General features: G+C 40.0%; 1 protein-coding gene across 3 annotated transcripts in view; it reads right to left on the bottom strand.

Moving 5' to 3' along the window:
• Positions 1–24,579, bottom strand: part of Adamts3 (ADAM metallopeptidase with thrombospondin type 1 motif 3) — a 200,467-nt gene that overhangs the window by 80,737 nt on the left and 95,151 nt on the right. For all 3 annotated transcript variants that reach the window (XM_021210585.2, XM_021210586.2, XM_029545373.1), the window contains exon 4: positions 19,096–19,252. In XM_021210585.2, coding sequence (XP_021066244.1) covers positions 19,096–19,252 — 157 coding nt within the window. The remainder of the gene's footprint in view (positions 1–19,095; positions 19,253–24,579) is intronic.

Consider the following 24,579-nt stretch of genomic DNA (forward strand, 5'->3'; position numbering starts at 1 on the left):
TGTGCATGGGATGCAGGGATTAGAGCAGGTGTGCACAGGGGATGCAGTGGTTAGAGCAGGTGTGCATGGGATGCAGGGATTAGAGCAGGTGTGCATGGGGGTGCAGTGATTAGAGCAGGTGTGCATGGGGGTGCAGTGATTAGAGCAGGTGTGCATGGGGATGCAGTGGTTAGAGCAGGTGTGCATGGGGATGCAGTGGTTAGAGCAGGTGTGCATGGGGATGCAGTGATCATCAAAGTAATGTTTCATTTTTCTTCCAATTTTTTCCCACCTAAACATATTTTTTGGTGTATGCGTATGGATACATCTGTGTGAGCATATGTTTATATATCTACATTCTTGTTTCTTTTAAAGCACATCCCAGCCATCTGTACTACTCCAACAATACTGAAGCTTAAAAGCGCCAATCATGGAAGTATTACCATTTTGCAAAGACAAAGCAAGCAACAGAAAGCTTACAAGGACTGCAAGCTTCTTTGATGCTCTTGAGATTATTAATTATATGATTAAGGCAATGTGAGACAGGGCAGCATCTGATTTCCTTCAAATGCCCTCAGTTTGGGAAAGTCAAGACTAAAGTATGACTTAGAGGAAAGAGAAAGGGGGAGGGAGCTAGAAGGAAGGCTCAGAGGGGGGATGGGGAGGGAGAAGCAATGGAAAGCCTTGGGCACCATGATAAGGGTTTCATGGAGCAGCCATGATCACATCAGAGGAGATAAAGTCAGTGCTTGAAGACTCACATGCAGGTTTGGCTTAAGAGCCTGCCCTGCAAATGCCCTGGTCGTAGGCATTCAGACAATGTCTTGGCAAGCCTGACTTGGAAGGGCAGCAGAGAGTGGCTTCTCATCCTGTGGATTAGTGTGTCCTTCGGGAGATCTTCCCTGCTGAGCCTCCTCCTTAAAAGGAAGCTTAGCCTAATACTTCCTTGGGGTGTTAACTTCCTCCAAAAATAAAGACTCTTACGCAGTTCCCTTACTTTCAGAAGGCTTTTAGTTGTATTTTTAAATGCTGTTCTAAATGAGGGTGGAAGAGATGGCCTAGAGGCTACAAGCCAGCTGTTCTTTCCGGACTCAGTTCACAGCACCCAAAGGTCAGCTCAAAATGATCTGTAATTCTGCTTCCAGGCCATCTGATACCATCTTCTGGCCTTCGGGGTACCAGACACACACAGTACACAGAGATACAGGCAAACAGACAACACGACAAACAAACAAAAACACCCTTACATGCTTTTTAATCATGAAATTTCCAAATTGAACTGCCTTTTTTGAGTTCTACCTTATCTGATGTTTCTACAGATAATAGTTTATGCTTACTTTAAACTTGCTAACTTCTTTCACATACTATAATTCTAAGGTATAATTTGGCTGGGCTATTTTTAATGCTTTTTTTTTTAAAAAAAAAAATCTGTCTTGCAATCTTTATGGAAAGAATTATATCCCAAATTCCCCCAAAGCTACTGATCTCTAACTGTTAAAGCATTTGGAAAAGGAGAGCCCCAATGTCCCAGGATAGTTGACACTACTGATGACTGATACACCTTGCTTGGCATCCTGGGCATACCTCCTCCCTCAGAGTCTAACCACCTACTGGCTGTGGCTTTATTTACCTCTGATGGGTGGCATATACAGAGCCTACCACAGAAGAGTCCCCGGTCACTCTGGGTGTACAAGCACAAGGCCAATTAGCAAGAAACACATCTATAATTTGGGGGGCAAGCTTGCTCTATCAAATGCTGTATTATCAGAATTCCCCAGCAACATCAATGTGAATCTGTGCCTTGGGGGAACATAAATAGTGTTACTCAAAACACAAAGGGTCAGTCACTTCCTAGTTGATTAAAAGGCCAGGACTTTAAGAATGCTATTTATTTCTGCCTTACAGTATATAATTAACAACAGATGAAAAGGGTGGGTTTTTTTTTTTTTTCGAGTTTCTAAGGAATGTTATTTGGTGGCATCAGACATTAAAGAAGCAATTTTCTAACATCAAAGTACAAAAACCATAAGTCTTGGTAGTTATCATGTGATTAGTAACTGATCCTTGTCTTACTTGTCAGTGAGATGGAAAGTAACTGAAAACATAATTCACTAGTGAATAAATAAGGAGTTCATCTAAATGAAAAAAAAAATTATCATGCACTCTGTGGGAGGTATTTTGTATTTCTGCAGTAGAAGCCAGAGTTCAAATCCACCCAAATACTCACATATTTGAAGTATATGTAAGTATATGCTGAAGTAAATAGAAACTGAAGAGGTCAGCTCAGCCATTAGAAAATTCCACCAGACCCACCCCACCCCCACACCCATGCCCAGCCCTCCCTGGAAAGACAGGTAAGACAGCCAGCGGGGAGAGGCTGAGTAAGCCCCTACTACCTATTCCCCAAAGACCAATCAGTTTAAAGGATGCACTGTACCTCCAATTACATTGTGCCAAGTTGCTGATGCTCTATTCTGCCCCTGGAAACCATATAGAAATTTGCCAACTTGGTCACCAGGGGTCACCACCTCTCCTTTGGGTCTGGGACGACCCCAGTGCACTAGAACAATACATTCCTCTTGCTTTTTGCATCTATTCCAGCTCTGGGTGGTTCACTCAGGGGGTCCCTGGTAAACTAAGGCTCACCAGAGTCTTACAAAATGACACACAAGGTACCAAGGCAAGCCACTGTGTAAGTGACACTCATGCGGTAGGCCCTAAGTCACCCTTTCATCCACAAAGATGATCTCATTTGAAGCTGGCCTGGAGCCACTCTAAGTGATGTTTTAAATGAAAGGAATAAGGAGAAGGAGTGAGAACAACGGGGTGGGTGGACAGAAGGAGAGAGTAGGAAATTCTGTCCAATCACATGTGCTCAACCACATAAGGCATGTTTTTCTAAAAGGATTGTATGTTATAGGGAATAGCAACACGCTCTGGCATATGGGGGTCTCCATGTAACGTCATAAATGTTTCCCTTTTGTAAAAAGGGAAGAACTACATTGTTTACTTCGTTTTCTTTCCTTTCCTTTCGTTTGTAAAGTTCTCTCGAATTTGTTTCATGGCCCATCAATGACCAATTCAGCTTTAGTCTCTTGAACCACAAAACCAGATAGAGTTCTGGGGTCAGTAAATGTTAAGGCGAGAGGGAAGAGGAAAGAGGGATGGAGGGAGGAAAGAGGTGGGAAAGAGACTAGAGGAAAACGGCAAACATTCTCCTAAGGTGAGAAGCATTCAGTCCCAGGGATGAAGAAGGACCTAAAACCGGGCCTTGGATTGTGAACTGTGGTACATCAAGGTCACACAGCAAGTGTAGGTGTGGGGTGTTCTGCAGGAAGCTTTCTCTATTACCCACGCCTGATAAGTAAGGAGACTGGGCCTCAGAATCTCTAGATCAGTGATTGCCAAGACACTTGAATTCAGTTCCTCACATTGTGGTGACCCCAATTATCATAGTATTGTTGTTGCTACTTTGTATCTTTCTGCTACTGTTAGGAATCATCAGGTACATAGCCTCTATGTATGATATCTGATACGTGACCCCTGTGAAAGGCTCATCTGAGCGCCAAAGGAATTGGGACCTGCTGGTTGAGAAGAACTGCTCTGGGTGAAAATCAGGATTACTGGGGTCGGGATGTGGTGACACAGGTTTGTCAGGGGGAAAGCAGGAAGACTGGGAATTCAAGGGAAGCCTACACGACATAGCAAGTTTGAGTCTAGTCTCAGCTGCAAAGAATATTGCCTCAAAAATAAAAATTAAAAACAGGGTCCCTGAAAGGCTAACAACTTCTCTGTAATGAGAATTTAAAAACAAACCAAACAAAAAAAAACCCTGTTCCTTAACATAGGGATTAAAAACAGGAATTATTTTATTAATTAATGCCAAATGCGTAAGAGGCATTAACTAGCTGTGGTAGTGCCTGCCAGGGAATCTGAAAGACCAGAGGTACAAGGTCATCCTCACTACGCAGAGAGGCTGAGGGCAGCCTGGGCCCCACGGGATCCCATCTCTAAAAGAAAATAAAAACCCATCTGTAGAGTGGCTTCATACATAAAGGAGAAGTGGCCTTGGGTTCTTGAAGTTATTGGCTGAGGACAAATGAACACAAACCACTATTCATCGACTCCTAGAGCCTCGCCCCTGGTCCTCTGTACTGCCAGGCTGAGATTTCCTCCATCACCAGAGATGGCAGCTTCGGCCGAGTCTTCAGGCTTGTACCTCCCAGCTTGTACATACCATGCTTCATTTCATAGCACGCTGACAGGCAGAAGCAGCATCCTTACCTCTATCTCTCCATGGTAACGGGTGAACCATGTCGGCACCCTCATGTGTCTTCGGTATTTTCTCCAAGTGGGGACTTATCTAACGCTACTCTAGTCTACCATAAACTGCTTCTTATGCCTTACATATAGAAACATACATCCTTAATCCAAAGTAGAGGGGGCTCCGCTGTGTCATGCAGCATTATTTTGGTCTAAAAATTCACAGTTCTGTGGTATGTTGATGGTTTTCCTTGTCTACCTGTCCCTAAGTCCAGTTCTGTGGTGAAGTTTGGAGGAAGAGGTTGCAAGTCCAATACTTATTTTCTCCTAGTTTAATTCTAAATGGGGAACGAAAAGAAAAGACGCAGCAGCAATGACAGAGGGATCCAATTCTTTCCTTGGACTCCTCTCCTAAGACCACCATACTTCTTTGTTTAATTCTGTCTGCCTGTTTCAAAGACAGCCAAATACAGCTAACTTTTAGTTCTAATAACCAGGTTCTAATAAGCTTTAATTTCTAATAAAAGAGATTTACACTCCATACCTGTAGATTATGTGTAAAATACACTTCTCTGTCACTTATATATTTTACAGTAAAATATTAGTTGCTGTTTCCCACCTTCTCCCCTTTGTAAACTTGTTTGTAAACTATACCTGGAACCTTCTATAAGACACTACCTTTCCAGACTCTAGCCTCAAATCAAAACAAATAAGAACCTGGTCTAAAATGCCCACGACTTTCTCAGACTAATATGTTTTTAAAGGCTTTTGAATAAATGTGACATGTGAACACTTGTGTGGATTTTGACAATCATACAATTAAAAAGTAAACCAGTCTTCTGTCAGGCAGGTGTGGTAGTGCACATCTGTAAGATGGGAGGCACTCGGGAAGCAGAGAAAAGGGGATGGAAGACAGCTCAAGGACCGTGTCAGCTGCAACTGGAGAACCTGTTTCAAGAATAACAACCTAATAAACAAACTTTCCCTCACCATCCCATCTCTCAGTCACTATACCAGCCCCAAAGTCAGCTGTCATTTGTCCTCTCGGTATTAGTTTTGTCACTAAGTAAATCTTGTTGCTCTCCTACATAGAATCTAGATCTATAGGTAAAAGCATATAACATTTGCACATACACAATATCTAAATAAAGTCCAACCACAGGGAATGGAAATGGCATGGGAGATGTCACACTGTAATTAATAACCCAATACAGACTATTTTCTTTGCTATGTAACCCCTGACAGGTTGCTGAAACACTAGTCCCGAGAGCAAAGTATTCATAAACTAGACAAGATTATCAGCACAAAATTAAGTTTTTCAGACTTTCTTCTTTATGAAAGAACCAAATTTGAAAATACACCATAGTCATGCAGAGGACAGCAGGAAATGAAACATAAATGCTCTAACAAGGCTGTATAGGGGTGCACGTATGAGCTCACTCCCACCCCTTCCCTTCCCCTGGGCAGATTTTCCCACAGGAAGGAAGAGATTAAAGGATGGATTACTTCACGCACTATAAAGGTCTCCAGGCTGACCCCACTCTTAGAGGCGACTCTTTCAGAGGAATAATGCCATAAAGAACGGTGAAAACCCACAAGCCACCCCTTCAGAGGGCCCTCATTCACAGCCCCCATTGACTGCCATGGCCCCTCTTAGGGAATTCAAAATAATTCACTGCCCACCAGAATACGGAGTTCACAGAGAGGGAGAAAGTGGCAGAGCTGCTTTGCATCTATTTGATTTTTTTTTAAGGAACGTGAAGGGGGTTAATCTTCTACAAGTCCAGTCATGTGCTCGCACAAAGAACCAAGAAGGAGTCGCAAAGCCTCCCCCAACTCCACAGGAAGCTCTTTCTTTGTGCCCTCTTTTCTACACGCTCCTGACAAAGACACTAAGTGTCTCCTGCCTGGATTCTGAGGTGAGAGAAGCCACGATGATGTCATCGCTGCTGAGGAGCGCTGTGAGCTGAGATAATGAAGACCTCTTAGCCCAAGGCATTACCTCTGCCTCAGGGCAGACTTCGGAAACCTACAAATACCTCAGGCCCCTATTCACTGGAAGGGGCAGTGTGTTTCTCTTTATCTTCTGAACTATTCGGAAGAAATCCTCACAGAACACGTTTCCCTCTCACTACACATAGACTTGAGTTTGGTGAATTGGTAACACTGTGCCAGAATGGAACTGTTTATTCATCAACTTAAAGTGGGACAAAAGATCATGCTTTTTATGAGGAACAGGTATGCTATTAAATTAGCATCCTTGATATTTAAATTACCAGAATTTGGTAGGAAATATGTCATTACATAAACAGCAGCAACTCCCTATCCTATTAACCCTGAATATATGTATAAACATTTTAGGAGCAAATTAAAGTGTTCAAGAACATTGAGGGCAGTTAGTCACTAACAGTTTTTATACCATAGGCTATTCTGAAAATGGTTGAAAAACTATGGAAACTTTCTGAGAGAGAAGTCTTGATGGACTCAATTATCCACATACTTAGAAAACTACATACATATTATAGAGGCCTCCTAACACTAGGAAAACCCAATTCACGGGACACAACTGCAGCTTTGTCTAAGACCTGTTGGAAAGAGTTTAGGTAAAGCATTGATTTTCCTTAAGAGATTTGAGTTTCTTAAAAGACACTAATTTCTGCTATAATGTGATTCATAGTATATTCTTCTTTGATTATATATAATGCTGCACATGGAAAAATAACCTCCCTTCATTTATTCTACATAAGCAACTTGAGGGATTTTTTTTTCCCCCAAAGACTATTATACAGTTCATCAGAATAAAAGGTGGGGGCCCAGAGAAATAGTTCAGCAGTTATGGGCACATATTGTTCTTGTAGAGGACCCAGGTTCAGTTCCCCGCACCCACAGTGCAGTTATAAATCATCTATAACTCTAGTTTCAAATTTCTGATGCTCTCTTCTGGCTTCTTCGGGCACTGCACAAACATAGTACACAGACATACATACAGGCAAAAATAACCATACACATAAAGGAAAACTAAGTGACTCTTAAAGGAAAAAGTGATCACAAATTAAAATAGAAAAGCCATGTACACTGGGGACTTTGGAATACTATCTCAGTCCTCAGCTGTGAGACACTGCCTTCGTCCTTCAGATCCTACAGAATCTAAGGCAGATAGGGAACTTATTGCTCATGGAGCTTCTCCTGTTTTCCAAGGGATGTAAGATGCAAGGATACATTCTATTGTTCTGAAAGGAATAGAGAGGCAGTCTAGTGGATACAATCACAAAACATAAGTCTGGGTAAAAAAAAAAAAATGCTTAGGAGACACTCTAGTGTACCCCAAATAAAGACTATCTAGGATGAAGTGAGAGTCATTAAAGAAGACTAAGGGCAAAAATAGTGTGAAGATTCAGGACATGAGTGAAAAAAGATTACATTTTATCCAACAGGCAATTGTAATCTAGATGATGACATACAATATTGTAATTCATAATGAGCACCACACCTATAATAAGTCTCCAAAAGCAGACTACTTATTATATAAGCATACATAATGATACTCACTAGAACACAGAGAAATTACATGGCTTTGTATACTTCCCTTTATTGTGTTCATGATTATTCTTATATCTGGATATGTACTGTAATATGTAATGTTCATGTTCTATAATATAGCAATGATAGCAATTTATTGGTATGTGTTGATACACATGTGGAATGAGTATACAACACACAGAGCATGATATATAACTTCCTACCTCTAACAGGGCCAAGACAAACAGGTTCAGAAATAGAATAGCTAGGGGGCTGTCGGACAAGTAGACCATGCCACCAGACAGAAGAACTAGTAAGGATGAAGAAGGTTCAAGATCCCAGGGAACCAGCTCCCTGCCAAGTTCTACCTATCCTGGAACACATAACTATAACATCCCATGGAGAGGACCATGACAACTGGTCACATAGCATAAAAACCTGGAGTTCTCCAAGCTAATGAGGTATCCAGATAGGCCTCAAGTATTTAGCCAATAAGCTTCCCTTCCTAGGCGCTCCTCCCTGCAAAAGGTATTTAATCCCTGGTTCACCTTGAGAAAGATGTATGCATTCACATCTGCCATCAAATAAAGCAGTTTGGACAAGCAGGGACCATCTCCTTCATTGAGGATCACCACGAGAAGCAGGCCTTTGTCATAAAGAGCCCCTGCCTAATTCTCCTGAAGAAGGCCTTCTCTCTTTCAGCCCTCTTACTCAGAGCCAATCCGGAACCTGCCTAATCCTGAGCTCAGCGGTGAACAACCATTCTCAATTCCTCCCCCCACCCCCACCCCCATTCCCAGTGGCATCTAGGTGCACAGAAGGTTGAGAACCACAGCATCCATCCCAGATCCCACTGTCTCTCACCCTGAAGAACACAGGCTAGGATCCCTATCACAGACTGCGTTGTCTCCCCTGAGTGGCTTGCCAGAAGTGCTCTGGCATCCCAGCAGCAAGGCTGATGCTCATCTCTACAGGGCCCACAACAGTACAAGGAACATGAAGTGAAATACCCCACAGGTTTGTGCGTTTGAACACTTGGTCCCAAGCGACCTAGTGGCCCTGTTTTTTTAGGCTGTAGAATCTTTTGGAGCTATCACTCGGATGGAGAAGGTGGGTGCTTATGGATTGTCTTTGAGGTCTATATAGACCAATCCCTTTTCTTATCTTGTCTCTGTTTCCTGATCTATTGTGCTAAGAGAAAGCAATGGCCACACAGTGCTTCTGCCACAGTCTCCTGAAGCATGGAATCAGTTACTTGCCCTGATAGACATTGTCCTCTGAACTATAAGCCAAAATAAACTGTTCCTCCTCTAAGTGGCTTCTTGTTGAGCATTTGGTCATAATAATGATGAAAGTGGCTAATACAGATGCTTGGCAATTCTTACAAGAGTATTGGACCACCATAAGGGAAAGATATAGTCATATTAAAACTAGTAAGAGCTAACTTATAGTTGAGCACATATGAGATTCTTTATTTCAGTGTTTTTTTAAAGTCTTTGAAATATGCAGTATTGTTTTCCCACTTTAAAATGAGTAAATTGAGACTTTGGTAAGTTAAATAACGTTATCAAGGTCATAAAGCTATTCGGTACATGTTCTTAGAATAAAATATATTGCATACAAAACATATTTATCCATCATTCACAGCTTAGACTTATATCTACAAAATAGAATTGAGTTAAGAGTCTTTAGGTACTTTTTATCTTTTGGTTAAAAATAGTTAAAACCTATACTTTTAAAACTATATCATCACCATAGCTTCCCACACTTTGGTCTTCTACCCTCAAAAATAGGATCTTTTCTGATCTCCCCAACATTGTATTTTACTCCAAACACAGGCATCCTTCAACAATCATGTCTAGTCACTCAAACAGTGTGGCTTGCTCTGGTACTTGAAAGTTGTGCAAAATTTATTTTCTAGATGTCTCACTGAAGTCTTAACTGAACAATAGCTTAGTTTCAATCAGTAATGTTTTAACCAGTTTTTTACTACAGTATAATGTTAGATGGTAGGTCGCATGTCTAGATATAAAATGAACAAATATTTATCTTGCATCACAATATCCTAGAAGTTTGTTTAATTTTTTTCAGCAGTAGATCTTCATGTACTTTGAAAGCATTCCATCTTAAAAGCTCACAGGAATTAGCTGATGCAATCTCTTTTACTTTTTCTGTGAGGTAGAAAATAATAAAATTCATAAAAGGGAAACATGCTAGATAGTCCAATATCAAACAAACAAAAAAGCCCATCAATGACTATTTATTTATTACCAATACTGAGAGTAGTTAATTAAAATCCAAATTTAAAATTAACTTAAGTGGTAAGATTCAAATGACTGAGCCTATTTTGACAAAATATCCTCAGAAAACTATATTCTAAGACATTTAACACAGTAGAAGTGACTCTATGAAACAACCTTCATAAAAATATCTATAAACGTCCAGAGGGTAGTATGAAAGGGGATTGATCAGAAAACGTGTGATCCTGCATTCATGGAACACGGTCTTATATTAAGCAACTCTATATTTATGTCATGTTAGAGACTTATGAGTAGAAATATGGGGGAGGTTCCAAAAGACTAAACACTGAGCACAGTGGCATCCATCCCCCCAGCAGTGTATTAATTTTTCTGTTGTACCTCAAATTGCAAATGAGCTCTAGTCACTAGATCTGGGTACTTACAGAACAGAACTGCCATCAGGTATGGTCTTGTTTCTCCTCTGGTTTTGCAAACAATCCATAAACACTAAAACAGACATACTAAAGGAAACCTGGAGGTGGTATTCCTGTCACTTTTAATACTTGTTATTCTATCAGTGGACAAAATGGGAAAAATCTTCAGAAGTGTATGATCTCATAATGACAATGTGACTATACACTCTGTGATTTCCATAAAAAAATTACTCAGTCATTTCTGTATCACTGATAAATGCATCATGCTCCTATCATCCCTAGAGAAATAAATTCAATAACTCTTATTCACATGTAGAATTCTATAGTTCTGACTGTTATTATTCAGCCAAATAGAACAAGTATCTAACAGCCTTCTTAAGTTGTATCTCTTACTAATTCACTAATATATTAGTAAAGTTCTCACACCTTGTCAGAGAACATTCTTTGTGCAGTGAATGTGGTGGTTTGAATATGCTTGCCCCATGGGAAGTGGCACTATTAGGAGGTAAGGCCTTATTTGGAGGAGGTGTAGCCTTGTTAGAAGTGTGTCACTGTAGAGGTGGGGCTTTGAGATCTCATATATATGTTCCGGTCTAGCCCATGTGAGTGACTCTTCTTGGCTACCTTCAGATTAAGATGTAGAACTCTTGATTCCTCCAGCACCCTTCATAATGCCATGCTTGCTACCATGGTGATACTGGACTGAACCTCTAAAAATGTAAGTCAGTCCCAATGAAATATTTACCATTATTAGAGTTTCCTTCGCCATGGTGTCTCTTCACAGCAATGGAAACCCTAAGATAGAATTTGATACCATGAGTGGGGTGTTTAACCATAAATGATTCCCAGTGAATCTTGAAAACATTGGGACAGGGTAAATAGGATCAAATCACTTTACATGTAACTCTCAAATAATACAATTCTGTGTAAATTGGAATAAGACTCTTTTTATATGTTAGTTAGACCAAAAAATAATGTTTGTGCAGACACTATCCAAATAGAGACACTGGACAACTGAAAATGCTGAAGTCTTCTCTGTGACTGAGGGCATCCAACATAATCTGTGATCCTTTAAGCAGCAAACTATAAGTTAAAAGGTGCTTAAGCTTTGGATGAGAAAACTTACTTTAAGTCAATCAGTCCTCTTTCCAAAGTGTCCTCACAATGACCCTTTAATATACATACATATCTTGTATGTCTCTGCAAACATGAAGCTACTGTGCTGAATAACTTCTGCACTGAACAGAGAAATGTACTGCTTGAGCAATGAGAATAGCTTGGAAAATAGAATGCCAGTCCTCCCTGTCCTTGTGCAAAGGTCTCCTGCTTACTGGTCATTCCAAAGTCCTAGCTGAGAAGCCTTGAGTGACAATGGAAAAGGGGAGGAGGAAGGAAACCATTCCATATAAAAGTATTTCATCAAAGAGAAAAGAAACAAATGGAATGCCATCCGTGTTCACTCAGAGAGTAATACTGTGAGGATATCTACACTCAGAAAACAATCGACAGATTCTATGCAATCCTTATCAATGTCTAAACGATAATTTTGTAGAAATAATAAAAGCAATCCTAAAATAAATATTTTCTATGAACCACAGAGGACATAAATGGCTGACAAGAAGTACCAAAGAAAGTATGAAATTGTAAACTGATAGAAAGGACAGAGGAAAGGATTTATCATCTTGTAATGATTTCCAAGGAAGATAGACAACAAAACCAAATATAGGGATGTGGGACAGTCTTAGTTTCTTTTAATGACATAGTGATAAAGTTATTCAGACAGAAACAACTGAGAGAGAAATGGTTTATTTGCACTCTGAGTTCAGAGGCATTATGGCAGGGAAATCAAAGCTAGCAGGCTGAGGCACCTGGCTATACTGCATTTACTGTGGTCACTCTGTGACCTAAAATGAGTGTTCATTTAAAAACTGCTGTTACTTAACCTCTTTGCTTAACTCTTACTTATTTCCCAAGATGTAAAGCATGACATTAATTGTAGTTACCCAAACTGTTGTATTATAACTGGCCTAAGATTATAACAGGAAGAGATGGAGTTGAGTGATACTCGTGAGCATGCTATAGTGAGCTGGACAATAGCTAAGACAGATCTTTAAAACTCATCAAAGATGGGCAGTTTACCAGGGAACCTACATGGGACTGACCTAGGCCCACTGCATATGTTACAGTTGTATAGCTTGGTCTTCTTGTGGTACTCCTGACAGTGGGAGCTGGGGTTGTTTCTGACTCTTTTTTTTTTTTTTTAAAGATTTATTCATTTGTTTATTATATGTAAGTACATATGTAGCTGTGTTCAGACACTCCAGAAGAGGGAGTCAGATCTCGTTATGGATGATTGTGAGCCACCATGTGGTTGCTGGGATTTGAACTCAGGACCTTCGGAAGAGCAGTCGGGCGTTCTTACCAGATGAGCCATTTCACCAGCCCTTCTGACTCTTTTTGATGACATTTGGAACCCTTTTCTTCATACTGGGTTGCCTCATGTCCAGTCTTAAAATGAGGGGAGGTGCCTATCATACTGTCATACTGCAACTTGATATCCCATGTTTGGTTGATAGCCATGGGAGAGGCCTGCCCTTTTCAGAAGAGAAAAGGGTAGAGGGAGAGAGAGAAGTTTGAGGGTAGGGACTGGGAGAAGATGATGGAGGGACAACTGTGGTCATGATGTAAAATAATAATAATAATAATAATAATAATAATAATAATAATAATAATAAAATATATTTGACAAAATGGTTACTATTATAATTATTTTGTGCAATATCCACCATTTACATTGTAGATATATAAAATTTATCCTCATATATGCAAGATATGCCCATTGGTCTAAGTCTGAACTGACAGCCTTTTAGAATAGTTCTTGAATTTAAGGAGAGATATGAGCAAGGGATGCAAAGTGGTCTAGGGATCATAGATCATGGCAACCCTACCTGAAACACACTCATGTTTTTCAAATGCTGTATAGTTCTAAGAGAGAATGGGATATTAACAAAAGTTTATAGGAGTATAGCTTTTCTAGACTGCTTAACTGAATTCTTCCTCTTAGACAATGCTAGAGAAGCCAGTCTTTAATACTGACAGTGGCTGTCATGATACTAGATGAAAAGCTGCAGCCAAGTTCATGTAGTGAAGAGAGACAGTGGACACCACCATCAAAATCCCTTGCTTGTTCTGCCAACATGTCATCCAAAATTATAAATGAAGAGCTTAAGTACTTAAGAGATTAATGTTATGTCTAAATATTCCAATTTCTTGTTACTTACATGTCTGTTTGATGGCATTTTATCAATACAGATATCAAACTGTACAATACACCAATAAAGCCATCATTTTCATAAATAAATAAATAAATAAATAAATAAATTTTTAGCGGTCACTATCTTGTAAGGAAATTAGACAGCACAAATACATAAAATTAGGTAGCATATAACATATGGAGAAAAATTCATGGGAGTTCTGAAACTGAGGACAAAACTTGGAAAACATTTCAAGGACTACATAGGTTTAGTTCTTGAAAAGCAACATTAAAGTAAGTCCCTGTGCAAGGTCATCGATGCTTTATGTTGTTAATATTCATAGCTGAGAAGTTACATATTCTAATTCAAGAGAACAACTTATTGGCATTTATGTTTAGCATGTAAAAATTCCTTAAATATCATTGGCTCTGCTTTCTGGTCACTTCGTGGAATAAGACAGTCTTCATATTAAATTCATTTTCTCTATAATTATTATAAACACAGACTGAGATATACTAAAAGATCCCTCATATATGATTAGTATTTCCATATTCACACATGAGTTCAATAGAAGTAGCTCAACAAATGATCCTCAGATGAGATTATAAACAGTAGTTGAGAAAATTTATAATCTAACACTGCTTAAAGGAATCTTTGCTCAGTGGCATAGTTTTGTATTATAGTAATATCTTTTATGAATCATTTACTAATAAAATATATGCTGAAATTAATTTACGTCATCCATAGTTCCTTTTACAAAGTCCATCAAGAATTCTCTTTGATCCGCTCACAGGTCATGAGAATCCCCTAAAGCAGAGGACTGGGGCACCTATTCACACGTCTGAAGCCAGCAGAGGACTCTGCATCTACCCAGGCCCGAGCCTCTCCGAGACTAAGTCTTCCCATAACTTCTGCTTGCTCTGTAGTTTCACTTCCCAGTAACCAGGAGCAACTCCTGAATCATTTCTGACTACTCCATGTTTCCCACCTGCGACAAAGACACTCCTTCAGGGCACCATGACAACCACACCAGCAACACAAATACTTGGGCTCCTGTAGGAAAATGAAAACCTCTGAAAGAGAGCCAGGAGATAAAGGCTTGTTTCCCACTGGTAGGAAGTAATTACAAAAATTACTTTAACACTGAGCTACTGGCGAAATGAATAGCTTGTAATGTGAGGAGAAAAGCTTAAGAGCCTAGAGACTCAACACAAAATATGGAAAGCTTAGGGATGCCATGTAAACACCCCCTTACCCCTGGACTGCGTGGAACAAATCGCTTAGCATGGCAGTGTGAGCAGTCTTAAGGGCTGGGCAGGGTGTTTGTTTGTCTGTCTGTTTAATCTGAATTTGGTCAAATGATTGAGTTGTGGAGGTTGATTTTGAATTCATATCATTATTAATTACAATACCATAAATAGAGTCACACAGAAAAATCTGTTTGTACAGACTACAGATGTCAAAAAGTGAATAATTCCCCAATCAGAGAGAAGGGAATCAAACTCTCCCACAGGTGTAGAGACTGGGGTGACATAAAGATCTTGATGATGTAAAGCTTCTCTATCATAAGCCTGCCAAGCTTCTGTTTGTCACTAGCTAGAAGGATAGCACTGAATCCTAACAGGTACAGGAAGAGCTATAGTTTACCCAAACTGCCAACTCTGTGCTGACCATAACTCACAGTGACAACATTAATGGAAGTCTTGATGAACAGCAGATGGTACTTGACTATGCATGTGGGGCCAGAGATTAGCCTTAGGTATCTTCCACTATTTCTCTCCATCTCAATTTTTGACATGGGGTTTCTCATTGAACCCAGAGCTGGCCATTTTGGCTGGGCAGGCTGGACAGTTGAGTTCCCAAGATCCACCTCTCTCCATTTCACCAGAGTAGGTGAAATACCCCATTAAGTAATTATGAAAATATATTTTGCACATTTGGAGCAAAGCTGAAGTTTAATAGAAGTTTTAATACAGGTTTAAACATAGGCCATAACGCAGTGAGAGTGGGTGCTTAGCAAAGGGCAGTGCCATGAAGACACAGATGCTGGCTTCTCCAGTGACTGTAAACCACACAGACAACTATAAAATGTCCTCACTGTTTCCAATGGATCTTCAAAGTTATAGTCAAATTATCCCATGTCATTTTCACCAAGGCTTATTCTACTCACGTTCATATGCCCTAATTCAGGGATTTCTCCGGTCTCAAGTTAGAATTCTGAGATATGTCAGATCCTTGCCTCTCTTCCCTCTCCCAACCCATAAGATCCACTCTATCACAAAACCCTATCATTTTCACTCCAATCCCTGCTCGCATCTGGCAGTGTGGCTCTATCTCACACTTGTTCTCTTGATACCCAGCACCACTATCCAGGCCATAATCTTTATTTAATTTAGAACAATTACAAAAAAACCCCTCCAACTCAGAAATTTGGCACATCTGAGTGGGTGAACTACAAAAGGCTTCAAAAACTAACCAAGGAATTATTGGGATAAGTAGAAAATAAAATGAAATATTTCTGCAGACCCTACTGATAAGCTCTGCAGGGTCACAGGTAACCACTTGTGAATCAATATTTGCCCTGATAACTTGGTGTCAGAAAAATGACAAAGACATGTTCTACAACTCTGTTTCTTCCTATTTATATCTTAGCTTCTCTATTGTGTTTCTCTTATTGCAACTCATTGATACATCTTCTCAGATAGACTCTTGACTGGATCTAAAATTTATACTTGGACTATACTTAATCTGTAAAAACCACTGAGGCCCCCATCCTTTGACTAGAAGAGAATTAGGAGGCTATAGTTTGGTGTTTAAACTTATGAATTTGAACTATCCTTGGGCTAGGGAAAAAAGTTAAATTTTTGATACAAATAGTTAAGTATTCTTTGAAGCAAGTGTCCCATGTCCGAGCTACACCCCTATCTTATTTCCATTCCACTAAACTGTGTTGGATTGGTTCTAATGCTTTGTCTTATTTTTGGCTTCCAAAAAGCCATGCTTCCAGACCTCAGGGTCCCTGCCCGCGGCTGGCTTAGATTGATAATAAAGAATTGCCATATAGATCATTGGCCATACAGCCATTGGCTGGGCAGGAAGATGGGAACTTCTAGACTGCACTGCTGAGGAGCCAGGAGAGAGAGGAGAGAGACAGAGAACTTTCATCCAGGGAAGGAGAAAGATGAAACCTAAAGGCCTGCTGGCATGTAAGAATCCAGGAAACTGGCCCTAGAGACCACTTTCCTGATTGGGTCTGGGGTAGCAGAGATGAAATATAGCTTTTTAAAAGATGTGAACACAGGAATACAAAGAGGGGAGTGTTTGCTAGCCATGGGGAAGATTAGAAATGACCAACCACTGAGCTACTCAAGGCATATAAAAATTAGCTGGGGTGTGTGTGTGTGGGGGGGGTGTCTTTAATTAGCAAATATGGAGAGTTCTTGGGCAGGTATGTGTGTGTGACCCACTGAGAACCAAAGTAGTTTAACGAATTCACTACTACTACAGACGGTGTGGAATGCGGCAGGCAAGAACTCACTATTAAAAATTAGAGATTCTTAGATAGAATACACACACGTGACATGATATAAGATTAGGAGGAGTGGAAAATTGGCTTCTTTATAGGCTACAGATTTTGTCCAATCTACATGGAGATTTCTTAAAAGAGTTTGGGCTCAGAGATACTGGGAGCCCCTGCTGTGCAAAGAGATGGCTGGCTGCACAGAGGAAGGCAGAGAGAGGCAGACAACGGAAGCTACTTGCTGCCCACAACCAGATAAATAAAGGATAGAGATACATAAAATTTGATTTAATTGTTTTTTTAAGGATAGAAGGGAGTATAATGGTGATTGTTTAAATGTCCTTAAGTATACATAAATGAATAAATATTTGAGGGTTTTGATCATAAATTATAGGTCAAAGAAACTTACACAAATAACAGAAGTTTATGTTAATTCAAGTCATCTAAAGGGGCATATGTACCCACAGGTAGATTAATCTCCATAGAAGGGAGGATATAAGTATACTAAGATGAATAAATAAGTGAGGCTTTTGATCTTAAATTATAGGTGGAAAAGCAGGGGATAGGCAACCTAGCCTATCTCAGACTGGAGAAACTTAGGCCTTGATCTCACTTTTAAAACTTAATCTTGTAAGAACAAAACAGGAGATTATGGAGGAGCACTATCGCATCAAATAATGTTTGTCTAGATTGCTTCCATAGCTTTAAGTTGTTTTAATCACCAAAATAAAGATGATTGTATGTTTGGAGATATGATTTTAAAATTCCTCTAGGAGAGGAATTCAAGCTATACTTTTAATGATTTCCAATCACTGGACCAGGAACATGCTATTTTGGGAGAGAGGCTCTATATTTGTGGTGACAGGAAAGGGAGAAAAGACTATGGACCCCTTCCAGAGTGATATGGATCAGATATAACAGGGGAAGACCCCCTGAAAATCTTGGCTACTGAAAAGAAAGATTCGAAGAAAATCAAACAGGACAGGCATCTTGATTTGCTGATTCCTCAACATAGAAGAGCCCAATAACTAGGTTAGACATAAAAAAAATTAGACATAGCTAGTAAAAGCTTTAGCTAAGATTAGACAATAAATCTTGTTGGTTGTGGAATCCTTATGATAAATTGTGCCATCCTTCACATGGTATGAATGAAGATTTATTACAATTGGTTATTGATAAAATTAAGTCATAAAAAGGACAGCTGTCTTTCACCTATTCAAATAAGGAGCAAAATTTCATCCTTAACTGTTCTGTGCATCTTGCAAAATCCATACAAATATTTGTATAGTGCTAAATTTTTGGTTATGAGATTCATATATTATAGAATGTAAATATTACAGCAATGGAATGAATGGGCACTAACATTTAAGGAAATTGATACTGTAGGGAAATGTAATGGAGTGATCAGTTACAGCTTATAGGATTTTTTTCTTGTTTAGAAGAGATATAAGTTAAATTCTTCTGTTGGTATCAACTTGTGGCCAGGCTTCATTACACCAAACAAAATTAGAAAAACTTCAGATGTCATAACTTTTACATTTCCAATCCATTTACAGTAAAACCCTACAGAATTTAACTTATATCTCCCTCCAACAAAAAAGATGATCTCTCTGTTTGTCTATCTATCCTGTGCCCACTAGACTTTAAACCAGGCTTAATGATTATAGATTTAAGTGATGATGAAAACAACCCATATATCAATCAAAAGAACTTCATTGGCATGTGCTCTTATGAAATATGGAAGCAGAATGGACGTTTAATCATCAAGGTTTTCTTTCTCTTTACATGTTGAAGGTATTTTATATCAGGGATTATTACATGTCAGTACCCTTCAAGATTTACTTTAAAAGTTGTCCTGTAAAACTCTGGTTAGTTAAGCTGCCTACCCCTGTGGTAGACGTCTTCAGGCACATCTCTGGGAGGCAGCTCCACTGCAGATCTCTTGTAGACAACGTGAATCCTTCCATTTTCTTCATCCATCTGCTTCCCTCTCTCCAAGGGTTCAATGAAATACTCCTCATCATCGCTCTTTATCATCCCAGCCTAAAGAAAGCATAAAATATGCTCATCTTAAAATTAAATACCATTTTCAATTCACAAGTACATCCTTTTAAATGGCAAGGATGTAAATCATGAGAATGATTTTTCTGTTTGATTATAAATTAAAGGCAGTTAAATTATACTAGGCATTCTTATATATTAGTAATCCATAGATTATAACTATATATATATATGTATACATATATCATATATAACAGAAAATTCATGTTGGGGCTGGTGAGATGACTCAGCAGTTAATGACATTACTGCTCTTCTGCAGAGTGCCCAGGTTTGGTCTCAGTCCCCACATGGTGGTTGGCGACCCCTTGTAACTCCAGTTCCACGCTGCTGAATGCCATCTTCTGGTGTTCAGGCGCATGTGCACACATATGTGGTACAAATATATACACCCAGGCACACTTAGTCACACATCCAACTTTAAAAAAATATTCCAGGAATAAAAAAAATCTATAAGAGGTAAAAAACAAAAACAAAAACAAAAACAAAAACAAAAACAAAACAAGTTTAAGCAGCGTAAAAATAAAATCACATGATACACCCATTTCACCAGAGTACCAAAAAGGGTATATCCTATTTGGTATTTCTCACCAAAATAATCTTACATTATACAGGAACTCAAAAAATTCCCTGATTTTCCCTGATGACATGTGGATCCTTTATGAGGCCTGCTATATTACTTCTGAAACTCATTTTCATCTCCCACATGGTCATTACTGTGTGAGAGAGGTGGGTTCTGTACCACACCCCATCTCTATCATTAACTGGCTTTGGAGGAAATCCCCTACTTCCAATATTTGTTAGCCTGGAGAACTCAACACATATTCATTGCTAAAATGTCCAGTTGTCATTAAGAGCATCTATGGGTAGCAGAAAGTATTGTTAACTAGCTTAATCTTACACAACATTAATCTATTGTAGTGTGTGTGTGTGTGTGTGTGTGTGTGTATGTGTGTGTGTATGTGTGTATATATAACATATATTTTATAAATACACATATACTCACAACATTTATGAGTTAAAGTTCCATTGTTCACCTGTTTTAGTCTTTGATTTGCTTCCAAGCCATTAAATCACCAAATCTTGTTTTATTTTTTTTTATTTATTTATTTATTTTACAATTCCAGACATGTACAGAGGGCATGCTGATTACAAAACTCATCACCTAACTGCACATGGTAGTTGTAGATGGCTTTAGTTCCAGCACTAAGGCAAAGGCTGACAGATTTTTGTGAGTTTGAGGCCATCCTGTTCTACATAGTGAGTTCAAGGACATCCAGGGCTATACAGAGAGATCTAGTCTCAAAACAACAGCAATTAAAATCTTACCTTCTCTAGTCTCCCTCTTACCTAATTTGCCTGCCCCCTCTTTATAAGTCCTGCACTCTTGTGTCTCTTTTTCTTTTTCTTTTCAATCTTTTGAGGCCCACAGATTTTAACCAGCATCATTTGTGTATCCATTGAAGACTGGTCGCCTACTCCCTAGGTACACAACTGAAAAGGCATGGGTGTGCTTCCCCCAGACCCCACTAGTAACTGATAGTTCCGAAGGGAGGAGTAGGGATGAGGGAGCCCCTCCCAGTTGATGACTGAAGGTCAGTAGGCTCAGTGGTACACAGAGCTACTGCAAGTCGCCATAGCTGCTAAGAGACCAAGATGGCATTGACTGAAAATGCCTTGGAGACAGCATGTTACAATGCTGCTCCCTGTTGTCCGGGCTTTATACTCCTCCTGATCCTCTCTTCTAGGATGCTTCCTGAGCCTGAGAGGGTGGTTGTGCAAGTGTCCTGTGTAGCACTGCACACTTATTTATTCTCAGCATCATCAACAACCAAGTGTCTTCGTGCTCACTGCAGCTCACTGGCAGAGAGGAAGAGTCGACCTTCACCATCACTGCTGTAGCTCATTTACATTCTAGAAATTACCACCTTGAGATTGTTCACAGATCCTAATTATTCACAAAGGTAAGTCTGTGACTGAAGGAAGCAGGTAAGGACTGTGAGCACTGGGCAGTGTCTACTAAGCCACTTGAAAGTAAGGACAACGACAGGAATTATCCCATTTGCTTCCTTCAGACATTTCTCTATATATTATAGGTGAATATTTAAATACCAGGCACCATGATACTACTTTTCCCCAGTAAAGTGCAGGTAAAACTCAAACTTCAAACTGGACATCTCCCTTAGGAAACAAGGTGCACTTAAGCGAGCTTGGGACAGTATCAGTGGTAAGGTGGGAGGCAGGATCTGGGGCTTAGCTTTGACCCGATTGTGTTTTCCATAGACCTTCATGCCAGAAATTTCATGTCATGTGATATTGGCTGGTGATTGGGTTTAAGAGGTAAAGCCTAGCAGAAGCCCCTTCCGAAGTGACTTCAGCAGAGATCAATGTAGTCCTCGAGGAAGCAAGTTAATTCTGGAGAGAGTGGTGTGTTTCCAAGGGAGGCACCATGGGCTTGATGCCTTCTGCATTCAGCTGTTTTCCCTTCTGCTTGCCCGCAATGTGCTGACATGTGGGGGACCTTGCCAAGCACGAGGATCCTGCTCTTTGAATTAGATTCTCACCACCAGCATCATGTACTAAGTAAATGCTGTTCCTTTATAAAGACCAAGGCTTAGGGATTTGCTATAGTAACTCAATAGAGAGGAAATGCTAGCATATGTGATCTCTAATGTGGATGGGCAGGAAATGTGAGTCTGAACTTCCATTAATTTAAATACAATTTAATGGAAACATTATCCTAAAGTACTGTTTAAAAAAAAAAAACACAGAAAATGAATTGCCAAAGACATGCCTCATCTACCCTCTAGATTCAATCTAGCAAAGCAAAACATACAAGCCTAAAGGGATTCAAGAAGTTGGTTACCAAAAGTTCAGCAACATGGTTGATGAGCATGAAATCACATCAGGACACTGCCCCTTTCATAACCTCACTGAACACAACAAAATAACATCAGGGGCTATTTTTTAGTTTCCTTTATTTTTGAGATCATAATATAATTACATCATTTCCCCCTTCCCTTTCCTCCCTACAAATCCACTCATACGCCCCCCTTTACTCTTTTTCAAATTAATGGCCTTTACATTTCTTGTTGTTACACACACACACACACACACACACACACACACACACACACACACATATATCCTCTTTGCAACAGTCTTCAAAGAACAATTACAGAAAGCAAAACCATCAAAATGCAGCTCTGGGGAGCCCAATTCCAATGGACACATCTATAAAACACACCTACATCGAGGTTTTCATGGAAGAGGAGGCAGAAAGGTTCAATGAGTCAGAGATCATGGAGTTTGCTGCAAGATTGCTTCTCCAGATAATATCGGAGACTGATGACTTTTAAATCCCAATTATCTAATACAAACTGCTGTCGACTCACCTTAGCATTCACCACAATGAATTATTCATAGCATCTGAATTTCAAGTAGCAATGAGGGCAAAGGTACTCTCTCTAAAACAATCGCGTTCTTTTGGACAAATGATGATGGACTACAAATGGCCTAACCATGAAAAGTCTCAAGATACCAGGCGTTTCCTTATGGCAGTTCATGCCTTCTTGAAGGGGGATGTATCCCAGAAAGTCACGCTGGGGTCGAGATTGACACTAACTCTGACACTCTATCCGACGAGCAGTGGAAAACCTTGTCAGGAGCTTGCCTTAGTCCCACTCTTCACCAGTGCTCTACTACACAGGACAGAGTTACACGGATCACAGCCAATGGCAAAGAGAGCCAGATAATGTAACCTGGCTCTGTGCCCAGGGAGCAGAGACAGAGTTTGATGAGCAGATGGAGGTGGCAACCTCAAATGAACTAATGTCACTTCTTTGCTTACTTTTCCATTGCTTCCCCTTGCACTTAGAATGACACTCACTACTCAGTCCTGGAGACTTGCTCTGTCTACGACTCTCAAGGAACCGTCTTACTGTGGTCAAAGGGGAAAGGCTATTACTCTTCAAAAGTCCACTCTACACACGCACGTTGCCTTTGAATAGTCTTTGTTTCATAAAAAAAAAAAAAGTGTTACCTCTTTAAAAGTGATTTTCTTGTACCTTCACCCCATAGAAACTTGGCACTCCATCTTCTGACTCGTGGCAATGTGTTGCCTCTGCTGTTTTCCTCTCTATGGCTCTTATTACAAGCTATCACGGATGGGCTTACAGGCTTGGGACTGCTTAGTATTCTTTCTCCTCTGCAAAGAGCCAAGGCAGCCGTGTCTATCTTAATTGGCCTTTTCATCCTTAAGCACTGGCACAACATCTGGCACACATTTTGCATTCAGTTTTTATAATGAGCAACTATATAAATAAACTCTAGAGATAAAGGCATAAATCATAGTTCCAGCTGTGTGCTGGAGGCCAAATGCACACAAGAACAACTTCACTTCACAGGGGAGATATTTGGAGGTTTCAGTCCATAATTACTATCCCTGCGTGCTTAGGTGGGTCATCATGGTGGTAGGAGTATGTGGTGAAGAAGAATCTTGGTCTCATGAAAGAGAACTAGGACAGAGCAAGTGGACAGAGTGCGGCACAGCCTCCAGGGACAATCCCTACTACCTTCTTCCTCCCAGGAGACACTACCTGCCACAGCTCTGCCATCTGTCAGTGATCTATCCAGACTTTAAAATCACCATGGATTAAGGCATTCACTTAGTTAAAGCCCTCATAATCCAACTGCCTTAGAAAATGCCATCAGATACCCAGAGGGGTTCTTCCTCAATTTCCTGGACATTTATCAATCCAGACATGTTGAAAAGCAGGATTAATCATTACAGGGGATGTAGAATTTTTATAGGTTTATGGTAATTTTTAAAAGCTGGGAGAATTGGTATGCTGGAGGCACAGGAAAATGTATCAGAGCTGACACATCTCTTCTCACTCAGACTGATAACCACAGCTCCTTCAACTTCCTTCTTTGCTCTTGTCCCTTCCATGTTCATGACTCTGTCTTGTCACAGGCTCTATATTCTTACTCTACCCTAGGGGTTCCACTCTGACATCAAAGGCTCTTTGCCAATCCCCAAACACCACAGGTGGGCACGATCTCTCTTTAAGGCCCTGGTACTAGCTCTGTCCTTTGAATCATCCCCCTCTAGAATTCCATCCCTTTTAAGTACTGGTGTGTGTCCTCTCAGGTCAGCATGTTCTAGCTTCCCATCTGCTCTTCACATGGCAGCCAGCATCTCTTTCCTGCTCCACTGTGTAGTCTGGACATTCCACATAATCAAGCGCTCATCATGTTTGCTGTCTATGGAGAGTCTTGGTCCTACTTCTTTCTAGTCTCCTTTCCCATTG

The sequence above is a fragment of the Mus pahari genome, chromosome 13 (assembly GCF_900095145.1).
Source record: "Mus pahari chromosome 13, PAHARI_EIJ_v1.1, whole genome shotgun sequence".
NCBI lineage: Eukaryota > Metazoa > Chordata > Mammalia > Rodentia > Muridae > Mus > Mus pahari.